At 44.6% G+C, this 14,156-nt stretch overlaps 1 protein-coding gene across 7 annotated transcripts in view; it reads left to right on the top strand.

Moving 5' to 3' along the window:
• Positions 1-14,156, top strand: part of unc5b (unc-5 netrin receptor B) — a 355,814-nt gene that overhangs the window by 305,193 nt on the left and 36,465 nt on the right. For all 7 annotated transcript variants that reach the window (XR_006309712.1, XM_043679165.1, XM_043679161.1 and 4 more), the window contains one exon: positions 5,215-5,583. Coding sequence is in view for 6 of the 7 variants with exons in the window: in XM_043679165.1 (XP_043535100.1) it covers positions 5,215-5,583 (369 nt within the window). In the remaining variant the exon portion in view is untranslated. The remainder of the gene's footprint in view (positions 1-5,214; positions 5,584-14,156) is intronic.

Here is a 14,156-nt window from a genome sequence, read left to right as displayed (position 1 = left end):
CCCCTTTGCCACTCTCCCCACTCCCCCATTCTCACCAGCTATCATCACTCTCCCACCCCCCTCACCATCCCCACTCTGCTCCCCCACCCCTCCCTCGTCGCCACTCCCAATCAGCTGCCTCTCAGCTGAAAGGTGGAATGTGTTGGAAAGGAAAGGGGGTCAGACTTTCATTTGTGTGGCACCATTCACCAAATTAGGACTGCCCTACACAGTGCTTGTCAGCCAATAAAATGCATGGCAATGTAAGCATTTCCATTGTGGGTACTGCAGGATCTCCCAAATCACAATGTGGCTGTGACCAAACGGTGTGTTCCTCCTTGTTGACTGAGGGATAGATACAGCCGAAAAGGGCAGAGAGAGCTCTTCAAAACAGAACTAATTCAAGACCCTGCATTTGTTTTATTTTTATTAACCTGTTTTTCTAATCAACCCATTCAGAGATGATGTCATTACACAAGCCTGGAGCAGGTGGCACTCTACCATCGTATCACAAGAGGTCCCCTGCATTTACTTGTCTGTAAATGCTCAGGGCCTGTCTAGACCATTGATACCAGGACATTGCTTTCCCAGTTTAAAGAGAATGACAACAGTTTCAGAGCCTCACTGACTGAGGCAGCTTACTGACTAACTCCAAGGCAGCTCGGTTTTGGATGCAGTGCTAAAAGAAATACACTTTCTAGTAATTGCTAAAATTTCTACTAGTTATTAAACCGATTGATTTTTATAATGACAGTTGTAAAAACAGGAAGTGAGAATTGCTTGATATTTAGCAGGGTAGTATTGTTAACTGTTGGACTGGGATTGTGTTGAGAAGGTTTACTGCAGTAGTTCAGACAGGGCAACACTGGGAGCAGGGTGATAACGGTAAACTTCAGAACTTTAATAACTAACAGAACCCTGGACAACCAGAGACAGACACTGGTGGCTGGAATGGGAGGTAAATTCCTCCATTAGTCACATAATAGCCTAGTTGAGTTGTGAAGCTTAATTTGTTTACTTGCGGTGTCTTGTTTTGGTTGCTGCATGCAATAAAGTTTCAGGATTTGATTATATATGAGATTTCTTGATCAGTAGCTGATTTTAAAGGTAGCTGGTGATAATTGACACACAACAGTAGCCTCAACAGATACAGACCAGAAAGGCCATTCAGTCCCCTATGGCTGTGCTATCAAATAGTTACAGTCTGTTCTGGTATAACATGATAGATCTGTTCCTGTGTGAGTCTGCAATATAATAGCACCATTTAATAGCAACACCATTTAGAATCGTGTTATGGACAATATGGGTAAAGAAAGTTTGTATTCTACAAGTAACAGCCTAAATTCTTCAATTGCATTAGAGCCAATTTGCATGGAAGATACGCATGTTATAGCAGAAGCGACTGTATGTTAATGCAAACCAGGAGCCAGCCATTCTGCCCCTGGAGGCTCCTCTGTTATTCAATAAGCTCATGACTCACCTGGTTGTGGCTTCAACTCTCCCAACACCTCAACAACCTTTGTTAGGCGATTATTTATCTACCTCTGCCTTAAAAATATTTAAGAGCCTCGCCTCCTCCGTTCTCTGGAGAGCGCTGTTCCAAAGGCTTGTGAAAATGTAAGCATGGTACTGCAGCTGCCGGAGACCCGAAAGCAAGTCAGAAAGTGCTCGGGAAGCCCAGCAGCATCTGGAAGCGGCCATGGAGAGAGAAACACAGTTAATGTTTCGAGTCTGATATGGTAATTCTTCTTTGGAACTGAACTTTGGTTTCTCCAATGCTTTCTGTTTTTATTCCAAAAGCCTGAGAGAGAGAGAGAGATAAAATTCTCCTCACTTCCATTGTCAATGGGGGAGCCTTCTGTTTAAACTGTGTTCACGAATTCAATATTCTTGCCCCAAAGCCACTCAGTTATTTCTTCATCAAGTATTCATCCAATTTCTCGTTGACATTTATTTCACTGTATCTGCTTCCAGCATCCAGCATCCATATATGTATATAAAATTTGAATGGCTATATATGTATTCATAATATAATATATATGTAAACAACAGTCAGATCCTCTTTCCTCCAAGTATAATTTTCAGCTGAATTGTATTCTATCTCTTGTTACACTGAGGTTTGGTTTGTATTCAAAGGCTTGGTCAAACCACCTTGATTCAATACACCTCATGTTTCAATTGATTGATAAGTGTCGTATAGTGTCACCAAACCCCAGCACCATCTTAAAACACAGAAAAATAAACCAAAACATAGAATATAAAGGCAGATAAATGAAGAACGTGTCCACCTTTACAGTCCTCCCTGTGAAGTGCTGTGCCATGGGGCCCTGGTGAACAGGCACAAACCCCCTTTTCTGCGATGTCATTGCTGGAATGGAAGTTGCCCACTCTTTGGTGCCATTGGTCAGACCCTCGCTACCAAAGGGAGCCAGGGAGATTCAAAATTCCTAGATCATAAACACGGCCCATCTTTAAGAGACTCCATCTCTTTATCTTCCCATACTTTGTCCGTAAGAGTTGTGTGGACCCCCTTTGATCCCACCAAAGGGAGGCAAATGCCCCCTTATGAGGGGCGGGAGGGGTCTTGAACAAGACAGTCAGCTGTAGTCCAATGTGATGGCTTTCTTCACTATGGATAGTCAAGGTAAGGCAACTTCCTGTGGAGGGAGCTTTATTTTCCTTATTCAGATAAAGATCATCATTGCCAGCATTTTAAGGGGAGGGGTGAGGGTGTCACTAGCTAGTCCAGCATTTATTGTCCTTATTTAATGGTGGCCCAATGGTTAGCACTGCTGCCTCACAGCACCAGGGACCTGGATTCGATTCCAGCCTCAGACTGCCTGTGTCTGTGTGGGTTTGCTCCGATTTCCTCCCACAGTCCAAAGATGTGCAGGCCAGGGTGGATTGGCCAAGCTAAATTGCTCATAGCATTCAGGGATGTGTAAGCTCGGTGCATTAGTTAGGAGAAAATGTAGATTAATAGGTGTAAGGAATGGGTTTGGGTGGGATACTCTTCAAAGAGTCAGTGTGGACTTGTTGGGCCAAATGACCTGTTTCCACACTGTAGGGATTCTAATTCTAATTGCCCAGAGGGCAGTTATGGGTAAACCGCTCTGGAGTGGCATGGACGAATGGAACTGAAGGGTCTGTCCTGTACTGTATGACTCTATGAGTTGCACATAGGCCAGATGAGGTAAGGGTGACAATTTCCTTCCCTAAAGGCACCAGTGAGCCAGACGGGGCTTTTCCAACAATTGACAATGGATTTATCGCCATCATTCGACTCTTAATTCCAGATTTTTTATTGAATTCAAAGTCTACCATCTTTGTAGCGGGGTCTGGACCCAGGTCTGTTGATGAATAGTCCAGCGATAATTCCACCTCCTCTAAAGTCCTGGTCATGAGAGTGAAGCTCGGAGGTAGTGAGGAGAAAGCGAGTGCAGCTGATGGCCAGCCTTGGAAGACATTGATCCGTGGAAAGTTTGTATAGACTTCAAGCTCAGCAGAGTGGGATCCCAGTATGCACAGCATGCATGGGCAGCAGAGAACAAAGGGTTAATCAGGGTAGAAAGAAAAATTCTTGCATTCCTATAGCCTCCTTCACATCCCAACGCTTCCTGAAGCACCTTACATCCAATTAAGCCATGTTAAGCAAGAGACACAGTGGCCAATTCTGGCACAGCAGGATCCCACAAACAGCAATGTAATAATAACCAGATGATTTATTTTAGTTTGTTGAGGAATAAAGATGGACATGGTAGAAAACGCTATTGTTTCTTTCCTTCAAAGCAGTACTTTCCAATCTGAGGAGGTCAGATGAGGCCTCAGTTTAGTGTCTCGTCTGAAAGATGACAAATCTTGAGAGTGTAGCTCTCCCTCAGTCCTGCGTTGGAGTGTCAGTCTGGATTGTGTCAGTCAGACCTCTGGAGTTTGACCCAAACCCACAACCTTCAGACTTAGAGACAAGTATGTTGACCTCTGGGCCATTGCAACATAAGAAGCTAAGTTGATATCACTACGGATGCAATGGCCTAGTGGTGTTATCGCTGGACTGTTAATCCATGGATCCAGGCAATGTTCATAGAGCCTGTGTTCAAATTCCCACCCCCCGTGGCAGATGGTGAAATTTGAAATCAATAAAAGTCTGGTATTAAGAGTGTAATGATGACTGTGAAATAATTTCAGGGAAAAAAAAATCCATCTGGTTCCCTCATGTCCTTCAGTGCCTGACATTCAGGGTGTGAGGAGCAAGCTTGTCTAGATTGTATATCTCAGGCTTGAGAAACTAGAGTCATAGAGATGTACAGCATGGAAACAGACCCTTCGGTCCATCCCGTCCATGCCGACCAGATATCCCAACCCAATCTCGTCCCATCTGCCAGCACCCGGCCCATATCCCTCCAAACCCTTCCTATTCATGTACCCATCCAATCGCCAGGGGGCTAAGACAAAACCAGTTAATAAGGACTGACCTTTCTTGCTGGGCCGGGAATCACAGCAATACTTCCAACAGCTTTCGTCTTCTCGGGATTTTAACAAACATTGTGCAATTTCCAGACGAAGGTACTAAGGGGTATGGACCAAAGGCAGGTCTATGCCATATTGTGGTGCAGAGGTAATGTCACTACCTCTATTCTAGGAAGCCAGCACTCAAGTCCCACCTATTCCAGAGGTGTACAATAACATCTCCAAACAGATTGATTATCGAAAATAAGTTAAATAAAAACAAATGTAAGGAATTAGACCTTAGATCATTCATGGTGGGACAAGCCTGAGGGGCTGAATGGCCTATGTATGTCCCAATGTAAGAAACAGAATCCAAGAATCTGTCTTTGGATCAGTTTTTCTTGGTGCTGAATTCAAAACAAACTTTTTTTCACTTGTGGGGAGAGAGAAACCAAAACCAAGTACCATTAAAATACGTTAAATCCAACATGGAATTGGGAACAACACATGCACACAACCTCCCTCCAGGTGTAAGAGTGGAACTGCTGGATTTCTTTTGTCTAGTAACATTGACAAAAATAACAATGAATGAGAATAACATTGTCGAATAACATTAACTATATCACTGCATTGAAAGGGAAGTTAGATTAATCCCCGAGGGAGTCAGGATATGTTAAAGAAATGAGATACAGAGAAATGAGAGGTAGCTGATTTGGGGCAATCCGGTAGGATTGATCCGTGCTGTAAATTCAGTGCTAATCTCGTCGTGTTTCTATATCTTTGTTCTAGATAATTCCCAGTTGTTGAACTCGTCAATACAGCCTGACCTGACGGCCAGCGCTGGCTCATACCGAGGACCCATGTACACTCTTCAGGACACAGCTGACAAGATTCCCATGACAAACTCCCCACTCTTGGACCCCTTGCCCAGCCTGAAGATCAAAGTATACAACTCCTCGACGACCACCTCCATGCTGGTGGGTGAGATGGACTCAGGCACATACCCTGGGGGCAACAGCAGCGACAGCAATATTACCATGAACATGAGGAACAAAGCCCTCAGCTCCCAGCACTTGGGCACCATGCCCAGAGACCCTGGATACAGTGCCAGTGGAACCTTTGGCTGTCTGGGCGGACGACTGACAGTGCCCAACTCAGGTTTGTGTCTTGGTCTTGGATTCGGGGTGGGTAAAGGCTACAACCACAAATGTCATTGATATGAAGCCTTTTCAGACAGTGAAAGGTCCAAAGGAAATTTGTTGGGGTGGGGAGACAGTGGTATATCTCTGGGACTCTGGACAATTCTATTGTTGATTGTTGGAAAAATCCATCTGATTCATTAACGTCCTTTAAGGAAGGAAGCTGCCTTCCTTACCTGGTCTGACCTACATGTGACTCCAGAGCAATGTGGTTGACTCTTAACTGCCCTTAGGGCAATTAGGGATGGGCAATAAATGTTGTCCTGGCGAGCAAGGCACTCATCCTGTGAATGAATTTTAAACAACTAATAACTCAGAGCACCAGGCTAATATTCTGGAGATGTGAGGATGGATCGGCACTATGGCGGATGGTGAAATTTGAATTCTATATAAGAAAAATAATGCTGGTCTATATGGTGGTGGATGATGGTACAATTACAACATTTAAAAGACATTTGGATAAGTACATGAATAGAAAAGGTTTGGAGGCACATGGATCAGGAGCAGCCAGGTGGGACTAGTTTGGACCAAAGGGTCTGTTTCCACGCTCTATAGCCCTTTGTAATTATTGTCAATTATATAAAGACCCCTTGACTAATAGCTTTTAGAGAAGAAAATCTGCCATCTTTATCTGGTCTGGCCTACATGTGACTCCAGGCCCAAAGCAACATAGTTGACTCTTTGCTGCATTCTGGGTAATGAAGGATGGGCGATAAATGCTGGACTAGCCAGCAGTGTCCACATCCCATGAATGAATGAATGACAAATAAAGGACCTCAATTGGCCAAGCCATATCAGGAGGTGTTAGGATGACTCACCAAATCACTGAGGCAGGTTTTAAGGAGCAGTTTCAAGGAGAACAATGAGGCAGCTGCAGAGCTTTCGGGCTAGGACTGAGCATGTCTGTCACCAGAGGATTTCCGGAAGTCATGATGCCGACATGATCACACATAGAAATCCTGAAGGCTTGGAGGAAGTTGCAGAATTAGGGATGAAAAGGACTAGGTCATCTTATGATTTGAAAATGAGAACTTTAATGTTGAGATATTGCCAGAGCAGGAACCAAGAGTAGGCCATATGCCACAGCAGAAGACTAACCTTCAACTGGTAGAGTTTAAGACCTAGACTGCTGAGAACATAGCCACCAACGACAACCTTAATGTGTGTACCTGTTTTTGAGCTCCGTATTCCAGCTATAATGTAATGGGGGGCATGGCAGAGACAGGAATGTATATCTACCAGTGGCGATAGAGGAGCAATTCTAATAGGGGCTCCATTTCTATAACTGGAGGGATGTCATTATGGGAAATAATTGGGCAAGCCAGTGATTGCTCAGTTGGTTGGTCAGCTGAAATAAAGCAAAGGATTGCTCGAAATCTGAAACCAAAGCAGAAATGTTGGAGAAATTAAACATCTGTGGGTTGGAAGCAGAATTAACATTTCAGATCCAGTGAGCTTTCTTCAGATTGTTTTCTCTCTACAGATGCAGCCAGACCTGGTGAGTTTCTCCAGCAGTTATAAACAAGCAAGAAAGATGTTGCTGGAAAGCAGGTGTAGCAGCACCTGTGCAGAGAAATCAGAGTTAACGTTTCAGGTCCAGTTACCCTTCCTCAGAACTCATTCTCCAGCAATTTCTGTTTTTATAGCTGATTGACTGGTTTGCGATGCAGAATAACACCAACAACATGGGTTCAATTCCTGCACCAGCTGAGGTTACCTTGAAGGGGTCTCCTTCTCAATCTCTCCCCTCACCTGGTGAAATCAGCACCAGTCATCTCTCTCATGAGGGAACAGCCCCTATGGTCTGGTAGGATGAGGGAGGCTTTACCTTTTACCTTTTTACTATTTGGTCTGGCACAGAAAGGACTCAGAGGTGATTAAGTCACTGTTTTAAGAATTCTATTGGGACTAAATAATACCAGGATAGATAGCAGCTCCTCATTGTCCAAAGTGCACCTGAACGGTTGTGGTGGTGGTTGTGGTCGGAGAGAGGGAGGTGTGGGGAATGGTATATAAATCCAAAACACATCTGCGGAACCAATATGTGGATAATCAAGCAGTTGAAATGTGGAGCACACTGTCCAGGGAGAAAGTGGAAGCAGTCAGTGCTGATCAATTCAAATGTAAATTTGATTGATTTCCCATAGATAGAATCTATGATTGATTTGAGACATATATGGTAAGCGGAGCACGGAGCAGGTGACTTTGAGCCTGGGTTCAGTGAATCTAGAGAGTTTAGTGGAGGTGCACATGAAAGCTGTGGTTAATGGTTGTGTCATCAGTAAACTGTCCCCATGGCTCTCCACTCCTAGGGATTTCCCTCTTGTCATGTCTGGTTCTGCTCCAGACTTCTTAACATAGACTGACTGCAATGATGAATCATAAAGACCCGAGTGCCATCATATCATAACAGAGTAGGTGATGAATTGGATAAACATCATGACCTTTCTCATCCAATAAAATTCCATTTGGAGCAATTCTTGTGCACATGGGGCAAAAGAATTTTTATTTGGACATAGAGGTTCCTTGAACTTCAGGACAAATGCCACTGGGTGTTTTTTTATATTATGTTAATGGCTCAACATAACATAAATTTGAAATTTGCAGAGGACACCAAGTAAGTGCAGAGTGCAGCGAGAAAGGCAGGAATAGACTTTAAAAGGATAGAGGTAAAAACAAGGACTGCAGATGCTGGAAACCAGAGTCTAGATTAGAGTGGTGCCCGATGCAGTCTCCTCTACATTGGGGAGACTGGACGCCCCCTAGCAGAGCGCTTTAGGGAACATCTCCGGGACACCCGCACCAATCAACCACACTGCCCTGTGGCCCAACATTTCAACTCCCCCTCCCACTCTGCCGAGGACATGCAGGTCCTGGGCCTCCTCCACCGCCACTCCCTCACCACCCGATGCCTGGAGGAAGAACGCCTCATCTTCCGCCTCGGAACACTTCAACCCCAGGGCATCAATGTGGATTTCCCCAGTTTCCTCATTTCCCCTTCCCCCACCTCACCCCAGCTCCAACCTTCCAGCTCAGCACCGCTCTCATGACCTGTCCTACCTGCTTATCTTCCTTTCCACCTATCCACTCCACTCTCCTCTCTGACCTATCACCTCCATCCCCGCCCCCATTCACCTATTGTACTCTTTGCTACTTTCTCCCCACCCCCACCCCTCCTCTCATTTGTCTCTCCACGCTGGAGGCTCACTGCCTCATTCCTGATGAAGGGCTTTTGCCGAAACGTCAATTTTCCTGCTCCTCGGATGCTGCCTGACCTGCTGTGCTTTTCCAGCACCACTCTAAAAGGATAGAGACAAACTGATAAAATGGATGGAGGATTATAAGAAAACGTTCAATGTGGAAATGCAGGAGGCAATATACTTTGGGTGGGTGAAGCAGGAGAGAAAATAAACCTAAAATGGTGCAATTTTAACATGATGGAACAACTTTGGGAGGTTTCTCCTAAGATTTTTGTGAGTGACAGTGTGGGTTGGCAAAGTAGTTAATTAAAACTTTACAAATAAACAACACAGAGTACTATTGGTACCACATCCACAAGCACCCTCCATCACCGACGCTCAGTACCAGCAGTGTGTACTATCTACCAGATACAGAAATTCACCAAAGATTCTTGGGTAGCGTCTTCCAACCCCGTGACAACTTCCATCTAGAAGGACAAAGGCAATTGATAGATAGGAACACCACCCCCTGCAAGCTCTCCTCTAAGCCACTCACCATTCTGTCTTGCAAATATATCGGCGTTCCTTAGGTGTCACTGGGTCAAAATCCTGGAATTCCCTTCCTAAAGGGCATTGTGGACCCACCTACAGCAGATGGGCTGCAGCGGTTCAAGAAGGCAGCTCACCCCCACCTTCTCAAGGGCAACTAGGGAAAGGCAATATATGCTGGCTGAGCCAGTGACACTTACATCCCATGAGTGAATTTAAAAAATGAAAGGTAGGAAATTGTGTTGAAGTTGATACAAAGCATTGGATCATTCCAGCTACATGAATGGGTCTAATTCTGGCCACTATGCATTGGGAAATTCATGAGCTGCTCTAGATAAGATAGTTATGGTGCAATGATTCCAGGGATCAGGGACTGTTACAGAGATAATTGGAGAAGTTGAGGTTGTTCTCAACTGAGCCAAGAAAGGTAAGAGGAGATTTTACTGTTTAAAAAGAATTTAGCTCAGGGAAATAAAGTGAAACTGTTATTAATGGCTGAAGGTTTTACAACTAACTGTTCCACGAATATTTCTTTCAAAGTGTATCAAAGTTAGTGATAATGATCAGAGATTAATTAACTCATTAAAACAGTAAAATAAATTATAAGTTACAAAGCAGGGAATGAACTGGTTCCTGTATGTGTGCAACATGCAAACCCAATGCAAATTATCAGTAAGGCAGAGTCACAACACGGTATACAAACAGCACATGGAGCCCTTAAAGGGCAACTCTCTTCGAGACAAAGTGTACGCACAACGAAGGGTGCTGGCAACTTCATTGAAGTGCACTGCCTCTTTGAACATTGTACACAGCTGCACATTGACCTATTCCTTTAAAGGAGCTGGCCTGCTCGTGGCCTCCACGGGAACTTTTGGATTGTTGAAAGACCTCTGGAAATTACAGCTTAAAGGGACATTGTCAGTAATCACAGGCTCCAGATTTAAAGTGATTGGCCAAACCAAAAATAAAGGCAATGACTTTCTTACAATTCCAAGAGGTTAGGATCAGGAATAAGCTGTGGAAACAAACCACTGCAGCTTTCAAAGGGACTTAGGCAATAGATAAAGGAAAAAAAAATTGCATGGATATAGGGAGAGAGCTAGGGGAGTGGGGCTAACTGAATTGTCCTGAGGAAGGGCTTATGCCTGAAATGTCGATTCTCCTGCTCCTCAGATGCTACCTGATCTGCTGTGCTTTTCCAGCACCCCACTCTCGACCCGAACTGAATTGTTCCTTGAAAGAGCCAGCATAGACTCAGTAGAGCAGATAGCCTCCTATTCTCTGTGCTTCCATGAATGTGTAACACACTCAGCCTATCCCAGAGTTGTTACTGTGCAGAATGAGGCTGTTTGGCCCATCATGCATGCACTGTCTGTTTGCACACGCATCATTACCTAATGCCTATTTCCTGCAATTAACTGCATACGCTTGCACACAATTTCCATCTAAATAACCGTCCAGTGTCCCTCTTGACTACCTCAGCTGAACCTGCCTCCACCACATTTTTAGGCAGGGTGTTCCAGACCCAAACCACTCACTGAGGGAAAGAAAAGGTTTTCTCTCACATCAGCATTGCTTCTTTGGCACATTATTACCCGTCAGTGTGGCTGTTCCCTATTTCACCTGCACTTTGCTGATGGATGCTTGGCAGCATTTTAATCAAGGCACTTAGATGGCATCAGATTCAAGATCAAAAGCTTTATGAATGTCATCTTGAGAGGATATTGCATTCTGGGAATCAGTCCAGGGTATTGTGTTTTGTTTTGCATTGTTTGATATTTCTGAGCATTCCTGTTCAATTTAGGAGCAGGAAGCATAAAGAGTAACTTTGATTTGGGGATAATCTCAACTTTGACAGTTTGGCATCTGACTGTGCTGCATTGACACTCATGCACCCCATTTCCCATGCTCATATTATCGTGGATGTGATCACCTCCACATGTACAGAGGTCTTTACGCAACATAGAGCTGTCCCAAGTCCCAACATGTCCAAGAAACAAACAACTTTGATTTTACATCCCTGCGTTTGAACATCTCGAGGTGGTTCAGGGCTTAGGGCTGATTGGGTACAGACTGAGACAAGGTCTCAAACATTAGAAGACCCAGTGTCCTGCTCTGTGATGCCTTAGTTGACCTCTTCCAGGGTGAAAGCAGTTATTTAGCTTTAAAGTTGCAAGGCTGTTGTCTGGGTAGACAGTGAAAGTCTTTTTCCTCGGATATGACGTCAGCGTGTATGAGGGGGCATAACTACAAATTGAGGGGTGTTAGATTTAAGACAGATGACGGAGGCAGGTTCTATATGCAGAGAGTGGTAAGGGCGTGGAATGCACTACCTGCTAATGTAGTCAACTCAGCCACATTAGGGAGATTTAAACAATCCTCAGATAAGCACATGGATGATGATGGGATAGTGTAGGGGGACGAACTGAGAATAGTTCACAGGTTGGCGCAACATCGAGGGCCGAAGGGCCTGTTCTGTGCTGCATTGTTCTATGTTCTATCAGCCATGGTCTGAATCTTCAGCTGAAAATATATCCGTGAACAGACTTGAGGACTGCACAGACACATTTTCATAATGGTGATGGTTTTTAATGTTCCCACATTAAACTCCTTTCTGCACTTCAAATAAATATACTGAAACCTGTCCAAAAAATGTCACAGGCTGGAATGTCCGGCAAAGCACATTAACCTACCAATTCACCTTGCTCTTTCACATAAATTAACCTGCCCAACTTCACTGAAATCCAGATACAGTTATAACCCACCTTCACTCCGCCAAGGACACGCAGGTCCTTGGCCTCCTCCATCGCCAGACCATGGCAACACGACGCCTGAAGGAAGAGCGCCTCATCTTCCGCCTAGGAACCCTCCAACCACAAGGGATGAATGCTGATTTCTCCAGCTTCCTCATTTCCCCTCCCCCCACCTTTTCTCAGTCCCAACCCTTGGACTCAGCACCCCCTTCTTGACCTGCAATCTTCTCCCCGACCTCTCTGCCCCCACTCCCTCTCCGGCCTATCACCCTCACCTTAACCTCCTTCCACCTATCGCATTCCAAACGCCCCTCCCCTAAGTCCCTCCTCCCTACCTTTTAATTTAGGCTGCTTGGCACACCCTCCTCATTCCTGAAGAAGGGCTTATGCCCGAAACATCGATTCGGTCCAACCAGTCCATGCTGACCATAATCTCAAACTAAACTAGGTCCCACCTGCCTCCTGGCAGATACCCCTCCAAACCTTTCCTATTCATGTACTTATCCAAATATCTGTTAAGCATTATAATTGTACCTGTATCTAGCGCTTTCTCAGGAAGTTCATTCTACACGCGAATCACTCTCTGTGTAAACAATTTGCCCCTCATGTCTTTCTTAAATCTCTCTCCTCTCACCTTAAAAATGTGTCCCCTGGTCTTGAAATCCCCCATCCTAGGGAAAACACACCAACCATTAACCCTATCTATACTCTTCATTAGTTTATAAACTTCGATAAGGTCACCTCTCAACCTCCTACCCTCCAGTGAAGAAAATCCCAGCCTATCCAGCCTCTCCTTATGACTCAAACCTTCCATATGGCGCAACATCCTGGTAAATCCCTTCTGAACCCTCTCCAGTTTAATAATATCCTTCACATAACTAGGCAAGCAGAACTGGACACAGTATTCCAGAAGAGGCCTCACCAATGTCCCTGAACTTCCAACTTCTATTACAGGGCATAAAATCATTGCCCATTTCAGAGTAATTCACAGGGCTTTCAGGAAAGGGAACAATATATAGACCTGCAACAACAACTTATTTTGTAAAACACCCCTGAGGGTCTGAGGATCATTTTGGAAGTTACAGAGTGGTAATCAAATTGAAGCAAATTTGATCGTTTATAAATCAAATAATATGCATGAATTTTCTGATGAGGGAACTACACAGACTGGGCTAAAACTGTGAGGAAGTGAGGACTACAGATCAGAGCTGAAAAATGTGTTGCTGGAAAAGCGCAGCAGGTCAGGCAGCATCAAAGGAGCAGGAGAATCGACGTTTCAGGCATGCTGGGGGAATGCTGCACTATCAGAGGTGCAGATTTCTGAGTGAGGTGTCAAACCAAGGTGCCAACTCCCACTCTCCGTTGGGTGTAAAAGTTCTCATGGCACCATTTGAAGGTCCACTGGCTAACACCTCTCCCTCAGTGCCTCGTCACTGAGGCAGACTGTGTGCTCCATTTTCCCAATGATTTATGGGAGCTTTCTACACACAGTGACTACATTCCAAACATCTTCAGAATTGCTTGTGGTCACAAAAGCAGCTACATAAATGCAGGACTTGCTTTTTAACTAGCCGATTTCACAGTGGTTAAACAGCACCCACCAAGACGCTCCAGGAACAAAGTATTTTAGCTTTGCAAACAAAAACAGAAATTGCCGGAGAAATCAGATATAACCTTTTGGGTCTGGTGACCTTTCCTCAGAACTGACCCGAAACATTAACTCGCATCGCAGTGACGTATCAGAACAAATTCAGAGCACAGTCATCTTTAGCTTCTAAGGAAAACTTAATAAGGGATCAGAGTTAAATCAAATCAACTCAAACCAATGGGTGAAGGAACATTAATAAAAACCGAAAGAACTGCAGATGCTGTAAATAAAAAACAAAAGCAGAAATTGTTGGAAAAGCTCAGCAGGTTTGGCAGGATCCATGGAGAGAAATCAGTGTTAATGGTTCAGGCCCGGTGACCCTTCCTCAGAACTGACCCGAAATGTTATCTCTGATTTCTCTCCACGGATGCTGCCAGACCTGCTGAGCTTTTCCAGCAGTTTC

The sequence above is a fragment of the Chiloscyllium plagiosum genome, chromosome 38 (genome assembly GCF_004010195.1).
Source record: "Chiloscyllium plagiosum isolate BGI_BamShark_2017 chromosome 38, ASM401019v2, whole genome shotgun sequence".
Classification (NCBI taxonomy): domain Eukaryota; kingdom Metazoa; phylum Chordata; class Chondrichthyes; order Orectolobiformes; family Hemiscylliidae; genus Chiloscyllium; species Chiloscyllium plagiosum.
This window is presented reverse-complemented; position numbering and strand designations above follow the sequence as displayed.